The 21325-nt window shown below is 41.7% G+C and overlaps 1 protein-coding gene across 1 annotated transcript in view; it reads right to left on the minus strand.

Annotated features, from left to right (window-relative positions):
- The window catches only part of nbeab (neurobeachin b), a 216828-nt gene that overhangs the window by 109280 nt on the left and 86223 nt on the right, over positions 1-21325 (minus strand). The window contains exons 14-31 of the mRNA XM_030744567.1: positions 19956-20035; positions 19119-19181; positions 18618-18715; positions 18095-18187; positions 12062-12170; positions 11880-11961; positions 11653-11776; positions 10843-11035; positions 9723-10712; positions 8631-8848; positions 8213-8366; positions 7818-7826; positions 7143-7323; positions 6099-6217; positions 5624-5632; positions 5082-5147; positions 4659-4827; positions 2622-3054 (exon numbers count right to left, since the gene is read on the minus strand). Of these exons, the coding sequence (XP_030600427.1) occupies positions 2622-3054; positions 4659-4827; positions 5082-5147; positions 5624-5632; positions 6099-6217; positions 7143-7323; positions 7818-7826; positions 8213-8366; positions 8631-8848; positions 9723-10712; positions 10843-11035; positions 11653-11776; positions 11880-11961; positions 12062-12170; positions 18095-18187; positions 18618-18715; positions 19119-19181; positions 19956-20035 (3190 nt within the window). The remainder of the gene's footprint in view (positions 1-2621; positions 3055-4658; positions 4828-5081; positions 5148-5623; positions 5633-6098; positions 6218-7142; positions 7324-7817; positions 7827-8212; positions 8367-8630; positions 8849-9722; positions 10713-10842; positions 11036-11652; positions 11777-11879; positions 11962-12061; positions 12171-18094; positions 18188-18617; positions 18716-19118; positions 19182-19955; positions 20036-21325) is intronic.

A 21325-nucleotide genomic window follows, 5' to 3' on the forward strand; every position in this document is an offset into this window, starting at 1 on the left:
ACTTGGCTCTGCAAGAGCTCCCTGACAGAAGAGAGAAGGAAAGCTTGTCCTTATCGGGTCTGCAGTTGGCCTTTGGGTTTGCGAAGGTGCCAGATAATGTCTCGTCCAATCTCCTGCAGTTACTCTTGGTGACACAGGCCAGGCCTTTGCTCTGTCACGAGCTAAGCCTGTTGTCATCTGAACCAAATCCCCAGAAATCCCTCCTCCACAAAACAACACAGACCGTTGTTGCTATTTTGTATCTACAGTCATAGATCATGTAAAACATGCCCTGGGAAACATAATTCGGCCTGGATGTGTTTCAGGCTGTTTATTTTATATATGCTTTCACTGATTCTGCTCAAAAATAATAAAAGCTATGTTGTTTTATTTCACAGAAAAATAGCTCTCTCTCTTTTCTTGAGAGAATATTCAAAAAGCAGATTTAATCGTGCATTAAGCAGACGGTGTAGCCTCGGCGACAATCACCCTAACAAGCATACAAAACCAAAAATAGCAGCAAAATAAAAAATAATTGAAACTTACACACCGAGGTGTGTGAGAGAGAGCCAGAAAAAGCTTGAAAGCCTCCTGAAATATTAATATCTCCTGGGATACAGCTGTGCTCCGGAGAAAACTGATGACAAGTATCATTTATTTAGCAGATCTTCATAGTTCTCAGTGAAATCTCATTGACAGATTTCATGTTTTGATTGCAGGGAGTTCTTTTTGTGAATTTGGTCTTGTTTTCCACATTCACCCCTCACTCGCACGCTCCGGCAGAAGCGCGCCCACGCTTTGGCATGGCTGTGACGTTACATTAGATCTACAGTATGTCGAGAAAACACGAACCTCTCTCAATGAATAATTCATTACCCGAGCGCTCATGAATCATGTATAGATTATCTAGTGCATATTTTATTAATAGGATTGTCTTAATTGAGTTGCAGAGAATAAAGCAAGGATTAATCAAGAAATGAATATTAATGAGGTCTGCGGCTGTGAGGGATGACTGCAACGTAAAGTATGACCAAAGAAATGTTTCCTTTATGGATCTTCTAATCTAATAGTGCTTTATTCAGGAATACAAGGAGCGATACAAAGCAAATGTGCTGTGGTAAAAATTACACATGTAAATTTAATTTAAGAACAGTTATCACTGCTCTGTGAAAAATCAAATATGTAGAGAGAAGACCAAAATTATCTGAAATTTGGAGACTTTTAGCAAAAGAGAGAAGGAAAGACTTCAGTTTATTCTCATCTGGCTAATTTCAATCTGGGCTTAAACTTCTCCTCTGTGAAAGTCTCTGGTAGAGGGGGGGGCTTTGTGACAACTGCCCCTATGCACTCCACTTTCAGCCATTTTTCCCTCCTTCTTTTTGATGTTGTCACTCCCAATCTATTTCCGTCCTGACAGACAAATGAAAGGTCTGTCCACGGCTGGCAGTTCATTTCGCTGGCAGGTGGCAAACAATTAGACACAGCAAATAGAGGCTGGGGGGGGTGGGGGGTGACGTGAAAAGCATGAGACAAAGTTGTAAATGTGGTCAGGAGGCTTTGTGTGAAAGCATTTCAAAAATAATACACTTTGCCGTGGCGACTCATTTCAGGCTGCCACTTTCCATTACGGATGTGAGCGGTGAGGACGATGGCCGGCCGCGGTGTGGTGCATGGCCACTTCTGTTCAATCTGTCATCAACGCCCAGGAGACCCCCACCCTCAAAGCTGTCCAGTCCCCACATGCCCCTTCATCTTTTTCCCCTATTCATCAGGCTCACCTCAACCCAGCTCAGCAACAGCATGCATTAAGGAGAGGGGAGGCCCCCATTGTTGCTCCTGGCTTGGTGTGTCCTCTGCATTCTCTCTGAGGTCTGCAGCGACTGCACAGGCAGGCACGAAAAACTCTGATCAAATAAGCGGTTTCCAGAGGAATGGGTGAGTTTGTGCCAAACAAACTCAGATTACTTTATGACAAATTATTATTTCAAAACTTTATCAGCCACAGGAAACATAGATCGGAGGAAGTGATGCTTGAAATCCCGGCAGAAGCACTGTTGTAAACACACAAATCCAGAAAGATTACTGTGTGGTTTTATCTAATCCAGGAATTTAAATAAACTGCAGCAGAGCCACTGTGCCTCAGACACGCTTTCAAACATAGGGATACTTCACTCTGTGGAAAGTAGCCCGAAACAAAAAAATGTGCTGCCAGCTACTTAGAAGCCATTAGTGGTAAACAGGATAACTAAGGTAAACCCTGAGGACTTCCATCACTGTTCTGCAGCCACTCAAGAGGCTGCACACACCTAAACACAGATGTCAGCTGATGACTCAACTCAGATTTTTACTATTTTTACTATCGGCTGATGCTTTTCTAACCCATCACAGTCGACAAAGTTTTAATGTCATGATAGACCCAGTGATGGTGATGATAAACTGAGTTCAATCTAAAAATAAAAAGCAGAATAAATGTTCAGTGAGACAAATCTGAAACTCAAGGAAAGACTGGAAAATGATTTTCACACAGTAAAGGAATACCTTGTAATAATATCTTGGTGTAGTTTGGAAAAACATAAATTTTGGGGAGCTTTTATTGACAGAGAAAAACGAAGCATCGTCATAGCAGCGATGAACGTCCTCACCTGTCAAAGGAGTGAAACTGCATAGGCAGCACAGCCTGGGCCTTGGCAGCAGGGTCTGGGTAGGACACAGTCTCTACTCCAGCCTCCATGCCCTCCACCGGAGCTGCTACCAGACTCTTCAAAATCTCTTTGACATTGATGCCCTTGTTGGGCTGACTAATGCTGGTGACAGAGGAGGTCGGTTTCAGCACCTCCACGTTGGAGGATTCAGACAAGCTCTCCTGGGACTTCTTCACCTCTGAGGACAGTGTAGATATGAGGTCGTGAACGGCACCCATCCCTCTAACGCTGTGGTCCACGTCAGACCCGTTAAGGAGGCTGGCTACCTGCTCCTCTCCAATCCCAGAGTCTGTGTGGGGAAGAGAGCTTTCCGTGTGGAAATCTTCTGATGGCCCAAGATGGTCTTTAATGCATTCAAATGTTGGGGCTGTTTCTATAGAACATATACACAAAACAGAAAGTACAAGGGTGAAAGTTACCAACATAAACATAGTACATTAATTAGAAGTTTTATTCCTAATTTTTTCCATTTAGAGTCAGAAATCTAATGTTTGGTGCTTTTTACTGAATAAGTGAAGTATTCAAATTATGTCAATCTCTACACTAAATTGTCAGCATGTCACACATATTCAGATCATATAGCTAGATTCCAGATGCCAACTTAAAATTAAAATACAATTCCTCAAGCGATGTAAGAAATTTGTGTTTTTAATGGTCGTTTAAAGTTAAATAATTTACCAGAGTCTGTAAAGAAAAAAAAAAAATCCAGAGCTAAATTTAAATTCCTCCCCAGTAAATTTCTCATGTGTAGAAAGAGCCACATGTCAGGGCAGCTTCTCACCCCAGATGTTCCGATTCTCTGGTGAGATAATCTCTGGTTTTCCCCCTCTATGCTAAAAAAAAAAACATCAATCCTTTTCTTCAGCTTCCTCCTGCCTAAAGTCATGTCTATTTAACTGCCTGGACTAGTATTCTGGGAAAAGGCTACTGTGCATCTCTACATACACGAGGAACTGAGCCATTAACAGCAGGATGTAAAGATGAATCGACTTCACCCAATAAAGTGTTTGTTGATTTTTCCAGAAAGATGCAGAGGTGCCTTTCTGAGTCACATTCTGGCTCATCCTGACCCAGTGGCAACCTAGATGCGAGGGCGACCATATTAATATTCATCACATGCTCCCTAACAAGGTCAACAGGGCTTGATTTAGCCAGCAAGTCGACTGGCTTCCTGGTCCATCAGACAATCGTCTGCCACATGCCGTCTGGAAAATTCCCCCATTTTCTGGTGAAATTTATGAAGGCGGCAGTGTGCCGCTCTCCTCCCAGCAACCTCTATGATCCCATTCTCCTCTGGTGGATTGCTTGCCTAATGGGCACTGACAGATGGGGCTGAAAATAGCAAGCCTGGCTCCACTGCCCCAAAAACCCATAGTAGTTGGGCCAACATGCTGCCGCTCTCTCAGCTTTTAACTTCTTGCTGCTCATCTTCGCTTTCTTTATTCTCCGTGTTCTGTGCGTTATACTTACACATTTCCTTTGGCCTCTCTCCTCTTCCCATTTCTTGTATTCACTTCACCTTTTGTCTGAATGAAAGTTGATGAAGCGTGCTCGCTCATGCATTTCATAACAGTAAGTTGGCACTGCAGCAGACATTGCGCTCAACCTTTGTAGGCAGCCGCTGATTTCCTTTCATGTGACCTAATGTATGATTTATGACTTGAGGCGTGTACTTCCTTTCATTTCAGAGAGAACGTTGATACTTATTCAAGTTCATAACCACCATCTCCAGCACCAGTGTTTTTGCTTCCACATTTAATTTGGTGTGGTGCAATTAGCGGAGCTCATGAATAAATCATAGGTGAGTCAGTGGAGTGCAGCAGGATATCCCTGTTATTTTATTGAATGAGCTCTCACAGACTCCCAGTAGAAGGACCAAGGACACTTAACATTGCTGAATATCAGACAGTCACTTCAAACTGAGATTAGCTGAGCAGAAAAATAGGTTTAAGGAAGGCCCGGCACAGCTGTCCGCACCTGTGCTGGTTGGGGAGTTGATCTCCTGACGCATGCTGCGGCCTAACTGGCTGCTGATCCTGACGCTCTCACGCTGGGGCTCCAGGATGTCGCGGTATTTGGAGACCATGAGGACAGAGATGAAGTACACCACAGCTAAAGCCAGGAACTGGGCTTGCTTACTGTCATCCTGTGGACACATATCACAAAACAGACATGCTACTTTGTATTCAGAATATGCAGTTTCACACAATCTACTGGTGCTGTCTGAAGTGCTTCTTATGATAGCTTTCTACTGTATTTCTAATAATTGCTTTGAATCATGCAAGTTTGATGTTTCACATGTTGATTGCAGTGTGCAAACCTGCAACTAAAGCACTCACTACCTCCTCTTTGTGACAAACACATGCATGTCTCTCACAAACACATACAGGCTTGACTCACCACATCACGGAACACCACAGCACGGAGTCGATTGATATCCACATCCTGCAGAAGGCGATCAGGGTCCTTGATGGGAGACAGGTTACTAGGGAGAGTCTCTATGGCTGTCTAAAGCAGAGAGACGACAGGACGTGACATGCTGCTCTGTTTCATCAAAGCTCAACTTAATATGTTATTGCTGTTACTTTTTTCTGTCAGATCATTTTACGGATTAGATAAAAGGATAAAGATAACAGAGATTAAATAAATCTGCTGACACGGTGGGTTCAAATTCACATTTAGGATCACAGGATCTTCAGATGACACCTAAAAAAAGAAGTGTTTGTGCCTCCACGCAAGTCACATTATGAGCATTGGGTGAAATGTTCTTCTGCTGGTGGTTCTCAAATATTTTCTGCCATGCCCCACTTCAAAAGCTGAAGAACAGTTCACACCCCAGGCGCTGCAATTCTTTTTTTAATCAATAATAAACAAAGTAAATAGGATCCATATTTAATTTTAGTGAAATAAAGATCAGCAGGATAGCATCAATAAGCTCTTGCTTGCTTTCCCTACAAAAAAAATCACATTTATTTAACTTTGCTCAAGCCATACTTTTACCCCGGCCCTCTGCAGCCTACCGGCACCGCCTCTACACCTCTCATAGTAATTGCCTTGAATTATTTACACGAAATTTACATTTTCAGTAATGTAAATCTTTATATAAAAAAAAGATCTCTGCAAAGGTTTTTAGCACCGGATGCTGTTTATGGTTTCTGTTTGTAAATCATTATCAATCAATCACTGAGCACTAAGCACATCTGAGCAGGTTCCAGCAGCATGAAGGTAAACAGTTCATGTGGAAAGCAAAAGAGGAAATGCACTTTCCAAAATACAATACTTAATTATCTGATGGCAATTTAGCATCTTTATAATTTATCTGCGCTTGTAAATAACAGAACAGGACACTTTGATCAGATCAGAAGACGAGCTGATATTACAACACTCGATCAGGTCATGTGTGGCAGCACATCCTACCTTGCTGGTAGGGTTATGCAGGATTTCCTGCGTCTTGTTGTTGAGAATGGAAGACGTATTTCCCCTTTCCCTGTGTCTCTGTCTGCACTCCAGACAGTTTCTAACAGCCACACAACACACTGCACACAAACCAACACACACACACACACACACACACACACACACACACACACACACACACACACACACACACACACACACACACACACACACACACACACACACAGAGTAGACAAATAGGCTCATTTCAGAGTTAAGTGGAAATTAAATGTTAATAACAGGCACAAACTCTTTGAAATGAATCAGTTATCTCTGATGACTATTTGTTCCGGGCTGTCGGGAAAGATAGCAGGAGTAAAATCAGCAGGCAGACTGATTTCACACTGAAGCCTGTGATGACAAATTGTATGTTTGCAGCAAGGACACTGTGCAGTCTGAAGGCTATTTTCTATCCCCCAGTGCACAACTTGTGAGTCAACAATCAAGCAAACACACACTTGCAAACAGATTCTGTCTCAAATACTTCATCCAAATACATTTGAACTCGGAATCTCACAACTGTCCACATTTTAGTAACTCTGAATTTAGCCGTTATTGCTTTTTATTTAAATGTAATTCAACAGATCTCTATTATATGAAATGTCACATGTAAACAGGCAGAGAGCACCACACAGAGTCCTATGAGACACTAATGACAGACACAAAAGGCTACCATTTGCAAAGGGAACCTGATCGAACTGCAAATGACGCTGTCTGCTTGTTGTGAATGCCAAAACTGTGACTCATTTTTCACTGGTGCAAACTGCAGCAAAACCCTGCACATTCTCCAATTCAGTATACAATTAGCAAACCATTCCTAAATTAATTAGCTTTTTAGGATTTTCAGGGATTAGAGGAATTATTAGAAGATGTGCAGAGAATGCCATCACGCCATTTTCCACCTCATTCACTTTACAGTATACGAAGACTACATAAAGATACTGTAATTCAATCACTACCTCGTCATTCACATCGATGGCCACAAACATATGATCACTATCTTACCAAGTCTGAGGCACTGACGCATCAGGCCGCCTGAGGACATGTTCTTTTCAGCCTCAATCTCACTGAAGTTGAGGGAGCTCGAGAACACCAAGACATCCACCATGACCATGAGACGGGACAGGAAAGTGATGGCGGTCTCTGAGGACATGCCCTGCGTTGCTTCGATGTTCTCCAAATCCGTCTTGGGCGAGCAACAAGGGAGACATGATATAAAGAGCACAAGAACTAACGTGCAATGTCTTTTCTGACACATGCTCAACCCCCAACTGTGGGTAAAATATAATTCTTTAACAGAAACATAGGCCTGTCACATATATAAATACAGTACTGAGTGCTGATGAATTTTTGTGGCAAGCCACAAAAAGGGGAAACACTATAATATGTAAGCAGGGTGAGTGGGCTCTCTAAGAAAGTAGAGCTAGTTTTCAAAATGATTAAAACTGGAGGAGAATTTGATCTGAGTTCAGCAAACTATCAAACAGCATTCAAGCTGATATTTTTACAGATGCTTTTTGGGGGGTTGAATCAAAGCAGAATTCTCAGAAAGCCAACCACACCCCTCCAGAGGCGGGGAGTACATTTTCAGATCTACTCAGTACATATTACACACAAATTCCTTATGAATATAGTGTGAAATTCAAAGAGAGCAATTAAAATAGCAGTAGAAGTACTAACCTTGGTACTCTACACAGGCACAAATTAAAAAAAAAAAAAAAAAAAAAAAAGAAAGAAAGAGAGGGGGAAAAAATTAAATCAAAATCAATTTCAATTGAAGACTGCAAATTAAATCTTATAATTGTAGTAGAAAAATCAAAGTAAACAAGAACGGTGCACAGGGAAATTAATTACAAGCATAAGAAACTGTGCCAAAGTAATGTCTCAAGCATTAATTATAGCAGACTGAAGCTGAGCAAACAATGCCCCAATCAATAAACACAAACAAGTCTTTTCTTTTTTTTACCCCCCACAAGTACAAACTGTATTGTTAAAAATGAAATCATCAACAGAGCAGTTATAATAAACTACCACTAGATGTCAGTATTCCCCTTCACTGAAGTCAGTTCACTCACAGAAGGAGACGTGGCTGCTGAGAGAAGAGGCAGAATCCCTCCACAGGCGATAATGATGTTGTCAACCATTTGCGAGATGAGGTGTATGGTGTTGTGCACAAAAATGATGTTCTCATTGCTATTAACAAAGTCCATGACCGATTTGGTGGAGTGGCTGCAAAGAAAGGGAAGAAAAAAACCAAAAACAAAACACACAAGCGCGTGTTATTTGTTTCTGTAGAGCACAGGGCAATTTACTGTGCAGTAAGCAAAAGAAAAAAAAAATCAAGATGAATAAATAATATATAAAATATCTCTAAAATAGCAATAAAACTGTGTTACTTCTGAAACAGAGGGACAGCGAGGGCGAGTATCACGACGTGCACCGTGCTCACCCTCCCTTTGTGTCTCTCAAGAGCACATAAATCACTTCACACACCTCCTCCAGACGTGGACGTCACTCTCCAGTGCAAACAGCAGGTCAGTGAGCAGTCTCTGGTGCATGGCTGACCATTTGAACTCTGGGATGCGGAACATTGTAGTGCGTGGGCCAGGGCTGAACTGGCGTCGCTGTTCCTCAGTCATGGGCGTCCCTCTGAAGCCAAGATCCACGTGTATGTCCCTTTCCATTTGGGTGACCAGGCGGCCATGCAGACTCTGATTGGAGACCAGTTAATTACTAAAACTAATTAAATATGCAATCAGTGAGATTCTTGAGATACTGAAACACAATTTGATCAATACCTCACCCATAATCAGATATAACACTACTGTCATACTATTAGTTACAAATGATAAATTGCCTCGGATAGCCTCTTCCTGCCTGCAGGTACAGAGAAAAAAATACAAGCTCGGTGCAACCACTAAACCACTATGAGATGAATGAGTCAGCAAGGTGCTGCAAAAAAGCCCGTTTAAAACGCAATGGCGATAAATTCAACATGAGCAATTACGCAACAGCAGAGGAGGATTTAAAAATAAACTCTGCTCCCCACAAAGCCCTCCATCAGTGACCCGGTGCAAGCAAAAGATCCTGACCTCTGAGAAAGAGCACAGCTCATAAGGAGAGCAATGAATAAATCCCAGGCGACTGCTGCAGAATAATGCGTTGGCTATTTCTACACTCCTGTTGGTGCATGCAGCCATTCCAGCAGCCCAGTTTCCTGAGTCTCAGAGGGACGGTGCTTGTGTGCACCAGGCCTTCCTGTCCCCATTACATGTGCAGTTGGGGAGAAGAATGATCTCTGTGGACCTGTTAATATAGAATTGTTGAAAAGGGCTAACACTACAATGACCTCAGTCTCACTCCTTTCTTTCCTCTCTTTTTCAACTTTGGCACTACCTTTTTTTAAACATGCAAGATCCTTTGAATGTATCTGTTATAATTCCATCCTGGATAAAAGCTTTCAAGTTTGTTGACTGTGGTGAGGTCAGTGAACTTTTACCATTTCGTCTGCTTCGAGTCTTTTTTTATCTCGGATGTTTGTAGATGATTTGAACAAACTACATGATGATTTAGTTTCACACTAACCTGGGTGGTGGCTGTTGTCTGAATCTTCTTCATCTCCTTGTCTTTGCCATCATCTGATTTCTCTGTGTCAGAAGTGTTGCTTGTTGCATCTACAGCGCTGCTGGTCTTACTAGGCAAGGGGTCCCCTTCAGATTCAGCTGTGGCTGTTCCCTCTGTGACCTCGAGGTTTTTAGATGAGGCGTCAGCCTCAGCAGCAGGCACCGAGCTAATACCCTCCAGGGCTGTCTGTATTTCAAACTCATCCTTCTCCAGGATACTGGGTAAGGAGCTGCGTGTCATGTGAACTAGAAGGCTCAGTTCAGTGTTGGCACTGTTGTGGACTGGGGGCTCGGGGCTGGGCAGGACTAAAGGCTCATTTGGACTGAGTTCACGGAGTAGTTTGTCCTCCATGCTGCCGGCCACCTTGCCAAACAGGAAGCTGTTGCTGTGAGGGATGCTGTCCTCATCTAGGGTAATGAGAGGGGCTGCATTTTGGTCATCCATGCTGCCCTTTGCCAACAACATACTGTTGACATTAGTGTTGAGCTTGTCCACAGCTGCACAATAAACATTATCCAACAGAGAATCCACCTCCACTAATGCTCCATTTTCAGATACTCCCAAAGGTTCAGAGGATAGGTCCAGATCATCCAGCTTAACCTCAGTAGCCTCCACCTTTTCAGCCTTGATGTCCACCAGGAGATCATGAACTTCAACCATGACCCCATCCACCGTACCCTCTGTTCCTTTGAAACCCTCTTCAGACCCTTTCCCTTCAGCGAGCAGATTGCGCGAGTCTGAACTCTCATAGTCTGCCTCACTCTCAGGTGTCTGGGAGTTGTCATCTATTTCTCTGATCTTGATCACACCCTTGATGCCCGAGGCCTGAGCGGACAGACCAGAGATAGTGCTGACCAAACCCTTCTTCCCCTTCTTAATATTCTCCTCCTCCTGACGTTGGTACTCTTCATACATCTTAGCCAAGTACTCTTTATGTGCTTCATATGTCACCTGTAAAAAAAAGGTAAATTAAATCAGCTTAGAAGAGGCTTGATAGCTGAGGTAAGACAGAATGAACTGCAATATCTCCACCGACAGCAGAGGTCAGTGTTTCTTCTTTGTTGTACAACACAGCACTCACCTTGGAGTGGGCTATGGAGAGCGTGTCCACCCACACGCGCCATCCTCCCCACTCATACTTGATTGCATGGTAGAGCAGAATGCGAAAGATGTTGTACACCAGCTCAGTGATTTTCTGCTCTTCACTGTTTTTAGGGTTAATGTAGCCGAGAGAAAACATCCAGTCCTGCCAAACAGAACACTGAAGCAAGCACCTGCAAAACACACATCAGTCAGCTAATAAAGTCTGCACTGTGCAAGTAATTAAATTCTCACACTATTAGCTTTAGTTTAAAATTTCTAATTAGTACTTAATTAATTATTAATTCAAACAATTTAGACTGATTACATTTGTTCTTCTTCCCTACATCCTATTTTGTATCAAAAGAAAACATCATATTGTTTTGATCACTGCGCTACTTGTATATTATTTGATAATTAATTTGACAGTAGTATTTCACAAACCAATACAGAAAAGTAGCAGCAAGTATGAAAAGAGAACCAGACTGACATGACACAGCACTCTGACCTTTCAATTTGAGGCTAATTATGTTTTTGATTTAGGTCAGAGGTTTCCTAGGGACTATAATCTAATTGCTACGTGTACTAAAGTGTGCATATGGATACGAGGAGGAAATAGCTGAGTGAGAAAAGTGGGAAAGAAGAAATGAGCAAGTGCCAAAAACTGTCACAGAAACATCTGCTGGAGAACACGTGCACGTCCAAAGATAATTTAGCATTAATTAAATATGGTAATGTTTAATAGGCTGATACATTAATCAGCAAGATAATTAATGGAGTGGGAGAGTGAAGGTGGCTAGGTTCTGCTCACCGTCTGTTCTCTCGGCTGTTGCTGAACAGTTTGATCATATCCGAAAGAAAGAGGCGGCGAACCTCCATCAGCTCTGCACTGGGGGCGGAGTTCTTCAATAAAGTTGCTACTACCTTGAGAATCACTGATATCATATCCAAACACAAATATATGCATGTAGTATCAATACTGCTAGATAATCAAGCACTTTAGAAAGCAAAAGTCTCTGTGACAGAGAACAGGCTCACTTGGGTTCTGGATCTTGACGGTGGAGTCGGGCTCAGGATGAGGTTTGTGAACTACCTGTGTGCACACTTGCTCCGTCAGAATCTGGTGCAGAAAGCGTTGAAAAGACGTCAGTCACACATACTGTACAAAAGACTAATGTTGGAGTAACGCGAGGACATTGGAGTGGAAACTGTTTTGTTACCTCGTAAAGAGTGTTGTAGGTCGTCACAGTTACAGTGTTTGTGTGTAGCATGAGCCTCTCTCCCAGGAGAGTAAACAGGCTGTGTGTGTGCATGATCTCCACCTTCCTCCTGTAGATAAACACAATAACACACACACACACACACAAAATGGGAAAGTGGCTTGTTTCGAGCTCCCTAAGCCACTGAAAGGATCAGTGAGTGCCGTCAGCTTGCTTCCCAGTTCTCACCCACGGGGAGCCAGGCTCTGGAGACAAGTGTCAGGAACTGCCGGCTGTCATAAATTGGGGGAATTTTGTTGGAGGTGTGTAAGATAACGAAGTTAGCCTGTCACTAGGAAAGGCTCCAAGACACAACAGGAGGCATACCACAGGTGAATTGGTTCAACAGTGACAAACTGCATGGGCAAACAGTATAAGGACTGCTGTCACAATGCAAACCTAAAAGCTGCTCTGACAAAAGCCAAGCTGGAAATTTCCAAATAAATTCTAAATCCTTCTGTATTTTGTAGACGTTTGCAAATTGGACACTTAGGAGAAGAGAAGCATCTCTCTCAACTGTATAAATATGGAAATTTAGGAGAAAAGGGCAGACTGGTGATGCATAGCTCGCTGAGCTTTACAGTCTGCTACCATCTCCATAAAGCAGAAGAACAAGCCTTGTTGGAAATGCTTTCATGAATGTAAATCCAGACAATGCCACTCAATTTTTTTTCCCTGAATATACTTTAAATTAGCAGTTGAGACAATATTATAATGACGGCACACAGTTCAAAATATGGGAATTGAATGTGAGCGATTGAGTGAGAAAAGATTAAATACCCCGCTATTAAAGAGATAAGGAATTCACACAGCTGTAAGCACAGCATTAAGATCTGAACCTATAAATCTCTAATGTCATATGCATTTTTAAAATGTTTAATATTATTATTATGGAGCGAACAGTTTAAGTCACTACCAAAAAACTGGCATTTGCACTAAACTTCCATTCGCTTTTGCTCGTGCTTTTTCTTCTACTGCACGGTCCAGAAATAGAAATTAATTTGTTTATCAGATTGACCCATCAACCCAGACAGACTGGCAATATCTAGCATCACTGTGCTAATGAATATACATTACAAATCAAATTATTAATAAAGACTCATACCCTCACAAAAACCTTTTTAATTCTTTATGAGCTGCACCAGCGCTTATAGGGAACGGCCACTGTCCATTAACTTCTACAAAAGCTATTAAACACAGGGGTGAGGATTTCAGCTTTTCAATTGTGCCTGAGGCTTATGCTCACCATTTCTTTCCATTCAGTAGGCACCAGTAACACTACTTGATGCACCGCCATTGTTAACACACCACCTGCATTATCTTCTCTATCTATCCCTGCAACCTGCAGTTTCAACCATAAGCCCCTACCCCCCTCACCCCCACCCCCACCCTCAGGCATTCTCTCTCCTCTCTAACGCGCAGTATACTGATCATTTGCTGACATCCTAGTGGGTATTTTATTATTTATTTTACACTGTGGGACAATAACTTGGGCTTCTTCCACCCTTCTCAAGTGAATTAATGGTTTATGGGCAAATCGCCAGGAATTGAGGTGTTCAACAAGGAAATGCACCCCAATTTGTAAAGCTGGCATCTAGTCAAGAGTTTTTGGCTCTTCTGTGCAGCAGAAACAGATGACTCTTCTCTCTCTCTCTAAAGCCTGATTTAAGATTTTTATTTTTCCTCCCTTACTAGCCCATGAAATCTTAAATTGGATACAGCATTGGTGGGAAAAATCTATAACATTTTATACAAAGGCATAATTAAAAAGTTCCAGGACTCCAACCAAAAGCAGAAAGATCCACCTGCGCTGCTCCGAGCACTCCTGCTATTTTTAGATCTCCAACTGGAAGCCCCACTCTGGACACTTTTATTCGGGCGAGTGCTTCGCATACTGGGAATCCTCCACTGCATAAAAACGGCACCTCTTCAACTTGAGCATGTTGTTGTGTTATAGAAGTACTCACGGAGGCAAATCTGATAAGTGGGGCGGGTGGTGATGCAGCCGAAACAAAAACAGCTGTGAGCTCCCGCACGACGGCAGCCCACTCACCTCAGATGACGAATATGCGCCGAGCTATGCTCCTTACATAACGTGCCGAATTCAGACTTTGGTACAGCGGACACTTTGTCTCTGGATTTGAACGCTGGCTCGATTTGACAAAGAAGTGGATATTTGCTCTCTGTTCAAGTCTGAGTTAAATCAAGAGTCACATGCACGTGACCACAACAGGTCTTGAAAAGCGTGATCCAAATGTAACTGGAGCACTGGAAGTCTTCCAGAGGTGCACAGAAAGACGACCTTGAAGAGGACTAGGGCCAATTTTAAATCAGGTAAGGAGCCTCGGGAATTTTTTTTTTTAATTGCACATTGTAGGTTACAACATTACAAATTAGGATTCATTAAGCTTTAGACTTCCTCACAACATTAAATCACCACACTGACTGCTTTTGTTTCTTCTTGTTTCTTTATCCTTGTTTAAGTGTTTGGTTGCTGGTTTCATTGTGATGGATTCTGCTGGCTTTGAAGGGATTTGGATAGTGTTGTAGTACTCGAGATCGGTCTTGGTCTCGAGACCGGTCTCGAGACCGCTTTTTGATGGTCTCGGTCTTGTCATGGTCTCGACCGCATTTGGTCTCGGTCTTGTCATGGACTCGGACCTTGCGGACTCGGGATTTTATTTCAAGACCAGTCAAGACCACAGCTGTGGAAATATCACTAAATTGCCAGAATACTGTCCAATTTATTTGTTAACATCTTTGCTTTTATTGGATGCAAAACGTACTGATTCAAATCCAACAAAGATTGCGCTCCTCTGCCTCTCAAAGGAGCGCACCTCACAGACTCCGCCCCGGCTAGGTCGCTGCTATTATCGCTGCTTACGCCTGTATCATTTCACCGCAGTTTGCAATCTACCACAGAGCACGGACAGTTTCATTCACAGTGTGTACGTTTGATCTCACTATGGTCACGCGTGTGCTGCATAAATCGAAATAACCGCATGAACACAAGAGAAGTAAGAGGGAAAATGAAGATCAAAGGAAAATTTCAGGCTTCCGATTCAACAAAAAAATCCCAGCATGAAAGGTAAATACCAACCTTCATGTATTTTGATACACAAACTAAAAATTTAATGCAAGTTTTAGGGCTGCAACGATTCTTGGAATAACGCAATACGGTTATTAAAAATCCTCGACACAAATTTGTTGCTTTGATGTTTGGTTTCAGCTCTGCAGCTCAGGTGTCTCCGTGTAAGCGGAGCATTTCCAACAAAAACAAAAACGACCCTTTAACACGAGTGGATCGCTGAGAAGTTTTTTCACGCCCCCACTTCTCTGTGCTGTGAGTGCGCATGTTTGAATGTGCGCGCGTGTTGTGCAGAGGATGTCAGCTGTTATTTTTTTCTTTACGTCAGCTGTAGCCACCAGAACAGATCTATAACCACAGTGTACTGGGGAAAGGGGGGCTGCCATTAGCACTAGCAATCGTTCGGTGCCCCCTCCACCACCTTCAGTACAGAGGGGCTCCGTCAAAATGTTTTTATCAACCACCTGATCAGCAACATCAAGAACAGAGAACTTTGTAGCTGCTCCATCCACCCTGTTTGTTTCACACAGAGAAACATCTGCAGTACGGAAGTTAAAATATGCTGATGAATTGTTAAAATGAAAAATTATTTCTTATCCAATTACTTGATTAACTGACGGAGTAATCAACTGAATACTTGTTTACTAAAATAATTGATAGTTGCAGCCCTACTTGTATTCAGAAAGCCATAGTCAAACATTAGTTTTCAGCACCAGTAGAGCTATGAGAGGCCTTCAAGAATAAAATACTACAGTTCCCAGCAAGATGATGTCACTTCCTATTGTTGCATTAAAAACGTGATAGTTTATGCTCACAATATGGTGGCTGATATTCAAATGTAGGAAATGCTATTAGCAGCCGAGGAATCTGGATTATGTTTTTGTTGTGTATTTTTTTATGTGATTTCTGCAAACACAGTGGAAGGAAACGGCACTCTGGGACACATTAAATGCTTGATCTATAAATGTAACTTTTCTGGATTATATGCAAAAATGATCATTCTATCGATCTAATAAGGCCTGATTTAGAGTTCTGCATTGATCCTTTGTGTATAACTGAAAATCCTCTCTGAAGCAAACCTGACATGCACCTCAAAAAAACTGATTACTGCTTTCTGGTTATGTCTTAGGCCCCATCACTCAATTAACAAGTGGGAGCGGCATTTGGTGGTTAGTATTAGCTTACTAATTAGCATTAGCATTAGTGCTGGGGTGAGAAATATTTCTTGCTAGAACCCGGAAGTTACCATGGCCACCACCAATGGTAACAGCAGAGAAGTAAGTAAGTTGTTTCTCCGCCATTAGTACATTGAGCTAGTGGTGGGCAGATTGATCCTAATATCGATAATATGGATGCCAATGTTGTATTGGTATTGATCAATATCAGTGTAATGAGATCGATACTTTGGCTTCAGTTTCTCTCCTGTATGCAGTGCTGCGGTTTCATCAAAGATGCGAGCTGACTGTCTAAGTGTGGCTCCTGTCACAGCACAGAGCACTTTGCTCCTCCCCTCCCCACAGTGTTTTGTTATACTGTCATGTGATGCATAACATATTTTATTTGGGAAAAAAAAGGATTTTGCTATGAAACATTTAAATCAAATTTAAATTTAAATTTGTAGAAAATTAGTGAATGGAGGAACATTTTTTATTAAATTTTTTTATTATACTTTCTGAAAAATCTACCTGGAAAAAAGTTTGCATTTGTTCTTGAGTGATGATTTTGTACACTTAATTTATGAAAAAAAAAATCCAGACATCAATTTATGGGGAAAATTGTTTTGTTCTATTGTTTCAGAACAATAACTTTTATTTTGATAAAGTATTTTCTACTTACATATAAACTTTGCCCAATTCTATCCTGGGTTTTAACTAATTAATGATCCAAAGGAAAAAAATCTCAAACCCGTTAAACTTCATGGAAATTCTTCATAATTATTAAAAAGTATTGGTATCAGTATCGGTGATAATGGCCCTGTGGCATAGGATCGATACCAAATTATGAAGTGTTGCACACAACTACATTGAGCAGCATACACCAGGAGTGATTGACAGTGCTAAGACCCTCCTCCTGGCTCTGACTGGTTGTTTTTGACTGGGAGCGGTTCAGGGAGGAGCTCCATTTTTTTCGCAGATTATCGGTCTCATACTGTCTGACATGGTGACAGTTTTAACAAATATGTAAAAACCAGATTTTTTTATAAAAGTTACATCCTGCAGCTTTAATCTGTATAAGATTAAAGGCTTTAGTTCTTACTGTTGATGAGTGTTTGCCATTTTTTCAGTTTTACACATTTAGCTATGTGGTTTTGAAAAAGCATCCATTTTTACAAAGGTTGTTGGTTTAAAAACAACACAACTTTATGCATAGTTTATGAAAGGCAGAGAAAAGTTAAGACTATTGTGATGAACTATGAATAATTGTTTTACATTCTGTGATAAATGATGGAAGTCACCCAGGAGTATTAAATAAAGATGGTTATATTTATTTGAGCTGTGAGTGTTTAATATCAGGATGATTTTATGGGAATGCGGATCTTTCAGATCAATTTGAGAAGTGATTTTGATCATGTTTCACATTTTATTGTGTCATGTAGTGTCAGGCACTGGTCTTGGTCTTGTCTCGGTCTCGCCCCCCCTCGGTCTTGGTCTCGACTGGTCTCGGACCCTAAAAGTCTTGGTCTTGTCTCGGTCTCGATACCCTCTGGTCTTGGTCTTGTCTCGGTCTCGGGTTAGGTGGTCTTGACTACAACACTAGATTTGGAGCTTGGATATTGGGGAAGATCACGTGCATGTCTTCACAAATGTGCACAAAAAGGGGTGGGGGGGCTGGGGGCTTTTGATGTATCAGAAGAATACCTTCATTATAAAACACGTGTGTGTAATTGCAATCTTCAGTTTACTCACTTATGGCCCAAATGCTTAAGGAAGTAGCCCAGGACTTTGAGGGACTGCACGCGAATGCTCTCACTCTTGGAGGCCATGAGCTTGTAGATTACCCTGCAACAGACGCAAGCAGTGAAAGCTGGTGACAGAACATGGTCCTGACAAAGCATTGCACTCCTGATAAAAAGGCTCTGCACTGGTTAGCTGACAACGACTTCCTCTCAGAATGAATTTACATTAGCATCAAAATGTACTATGGGAAACACAAGCCATTTTCTCAGAACTCACTAGTAATGCTGCACTGTGTGCATTTATATTTCACAGGATCACATCGGGCAAGTTTGATCATCTCATATAGTGAAATCAGTATGGTAATATTGTTACTTTCCTATGCATATTTTTCCCCTCATTGAACATATGAATTATTCATGCACCACACAGGCACACAGCATCAGCACAAGTGTTAGGTGCTTAGGTTTATTTTGTGAAATCACCTCTTCATTTTGTGCGTGAACAGCAAAGAGTCTTTCCCTGAGGGGCTTACCGTATTCCGTTTCTCTGGTCAAAAGCAGGGATCATGGAGGCCGGATGCTCAGACATGAGGGCCACCACCAACTGCAGCACATCATGCAGATTCTCATCCTGCAGCCGATCCGAGGGAGAAAGATAGAGGTAGAAAAAGCAGAGAGCGGGTGAATGGAGAGCAGACGGTTTTTGTTCTAAACAAAAAGAGTGTTTGCTAAGACTCTAAGTGCAGCTGCAGCAAAGACAGGATTTATCTGTATTGCTACTGTATTGCCTGCAAATGCAGAATACACCTGGGCCTCTGATACACAATAAAAGGACGGGGGCAGGAACCAGTTTTTGCACATCAGCAAGTCCACTGGCAGTCAAATATATTAACTCATTTGGTAGTTAAAGTGTTAAAAAAAGAAACTGCTTCTAGAACAGCAATTATGAAAATGCAGTGTGACCTTAAAGCTTATAAAAATGATACAATAACACACTGAGTTAATTTACTAGGAGCCGAGAGTCTCTCAGGTACCTCATGCATTGTTAACAAGTAGTTCAGGATGCTTTGCAGCTCATCCTCCTTCACACCTCGGTCCTGAAAGAGTGCAAAGAACAGAAGAAAATTAAATATAAGAGAAGCTGACAAAAGGCTTCACAGCTTTTATGATTTTCCTTCAATTCATCTGAAATTGCTTGAGGAGAAACACAAGCGCTTTGGCATCTTCGGCGTCAATTTTCATTGTAGCACTCTGAACGGGTTTAAGATCAATGCGCCGTGTTTCTGCAGCAAAAACGTATTGAACAGACAGATAACTGCAAACTTGATTTCTGCACAGTGTTAAAGTTTAATATTTCTTTTGCCCTTCCCCTGAAGGCAGGCAAGATAATTATCTGCAGAGACATGCTGGGATGCGCAGGAACATGCCAACTTAAACTACATAAATCACTGATTAAATGCTTCATATGTACACAGGAACTGTAATATGTTTATGATTGATTTGTGTACATTTTTTTCTTTTTTTTTTTAACGAGTCAAAGCAGTGGCTTAAAGCGGCTGACTTTGTCAACAACAGTCAGCAAACCTGCATGCCATAAATAAAAACTGAAGTAAAGACAAATAGCAATTTGTAAAGCTAGAACATACAAATATATCTTCACTTAATGATAATGATACAATAATTATCAAAACTGTTTTTTTTTTTGGTTTTTTTTTTAATGAATCCACTAAACTTTTTATGCCCAGCTAGTTTCCTGAATTTATTAAGAGGCAGGCCAGCAGAACATTAAAGGATAACAGAGGAACGATCTCCATATTTTCTCAGTGCAGCCGTGCAAGGAGCTGTGAGGCACAAAGACAGGTGGGATATACCTTCAGGATGAGTTGCTTGAGGAAGAGAAGCATGAACGCCCGCAGAGAAATGATTTCTTTCTGGGTTGGCCTCGGACCATCTGTGAAAGGAGCGATAAAAATGAGAAAGGAGGTTCAGGAACCAAATAAAACATCTTCCTGTCATTTATTTTCCAGTCTTGTCTCAATTTTTAATATTTTACTGGTGATTTTTTTATCTGCAAGTTTCTTTTTGATGTTTTTTTTTTTTTTTTATTAATGTTGAAATATTTCTCTCATTAAAGTCATATTCTCTCCTCCTCCGGGCTTTTGAGAAAAAGCCAGGGCACCTTTTAAAGCAGGGGATGCCTGTTTTCACATTTATTTTGGGTGGTTTGTTGTCATTGTTTTTTGGTCTATGATGTCCTTTATTGATTCACAGGATACACCTTCAATGTGTGGATCAAAAACTTTCACCAACAACCCAGTGTTGGGCATACAGCCAATCTCCCACTTTGTGCTCAGAGCAGAACATGTTCTCTAGCTTTATGCTTTAAGCTTGGGAGGGCTCATTCGAAGTATTCATCCTAAATGTATTCATCATCTGTGTATCCCAGGTAGCCTTGGCCACAGCACAGTGCCCAGGCAGCCAGCCCAAGGTCACCTTTGTCACACCTGCCTGTCACACCTGCCAACATCTCATTAAAACTACGCAAAATGCTTTTGCCAACTTAAGGTCACTTTGGCACTCTGAAGTTAGCATCACATTGCAATCCATCCCAGACATCCACTGTCACCAGGTGTAAATAAAGCAGAATGCCAGGACTGACAGGAAACACTGATTAACCGTCATATCAAAGAGCTGCTCCTGTTGTACTGATTTGGTTGGCACGAGAATTAATGTTGACACAATCAGCCACCGCTCATTATCATAAGCTCTTCTGTATTAACCAAAACATGTTTTCATGAGCAAACACCGTAATGGGCTGCAGCAACAGGCAGATCGCAACAATACACAGCTATTCAGACCGACACATCACAAAATACAGGATGCGGCATACAATACAAGCCAATCCCCTTAGGATTAGTGGAGCACAAAGGCTCCGTTTTGGCAGTAAATCTGGTACACATACGCACATACATACACATACGTACACATATGCACCTCCTATCTTATTCATCCTCTGCAGCCAATCACATAGGCTGACAAAAATCTTCTGAAATGATAGCAAAACTGTTAAAGGGAAAATTTGCTACTTTTTGCACTCAGCCCTGATAAACTCTAACCTCCACCTTGGCAGAACACATGTTCATTTGAAATGGGGACAAGGGCATGATGACAGATACAACTGCAGCAGACAACTGACCATCCTGGTCAATGTAATCAATGATGAGGCTCCCTGAGGTTGCAG

The sequence above is a fragment of the Archocentrus centrarchus genome, chromosome 13, assembly GCF_007364275.1.
Source record: "Archocentrus centrarchus isolate MPI-CPG fArcCen1 chromosome 13, fArcCen1, whole genome shotgun sequence".
Lineage (NCBI taxonomy): Eukaryota > Metazoa > Chordata > Actinopteri > Cichliformes > Cichlidae > Archocentrus > Archocentrus centrarchus.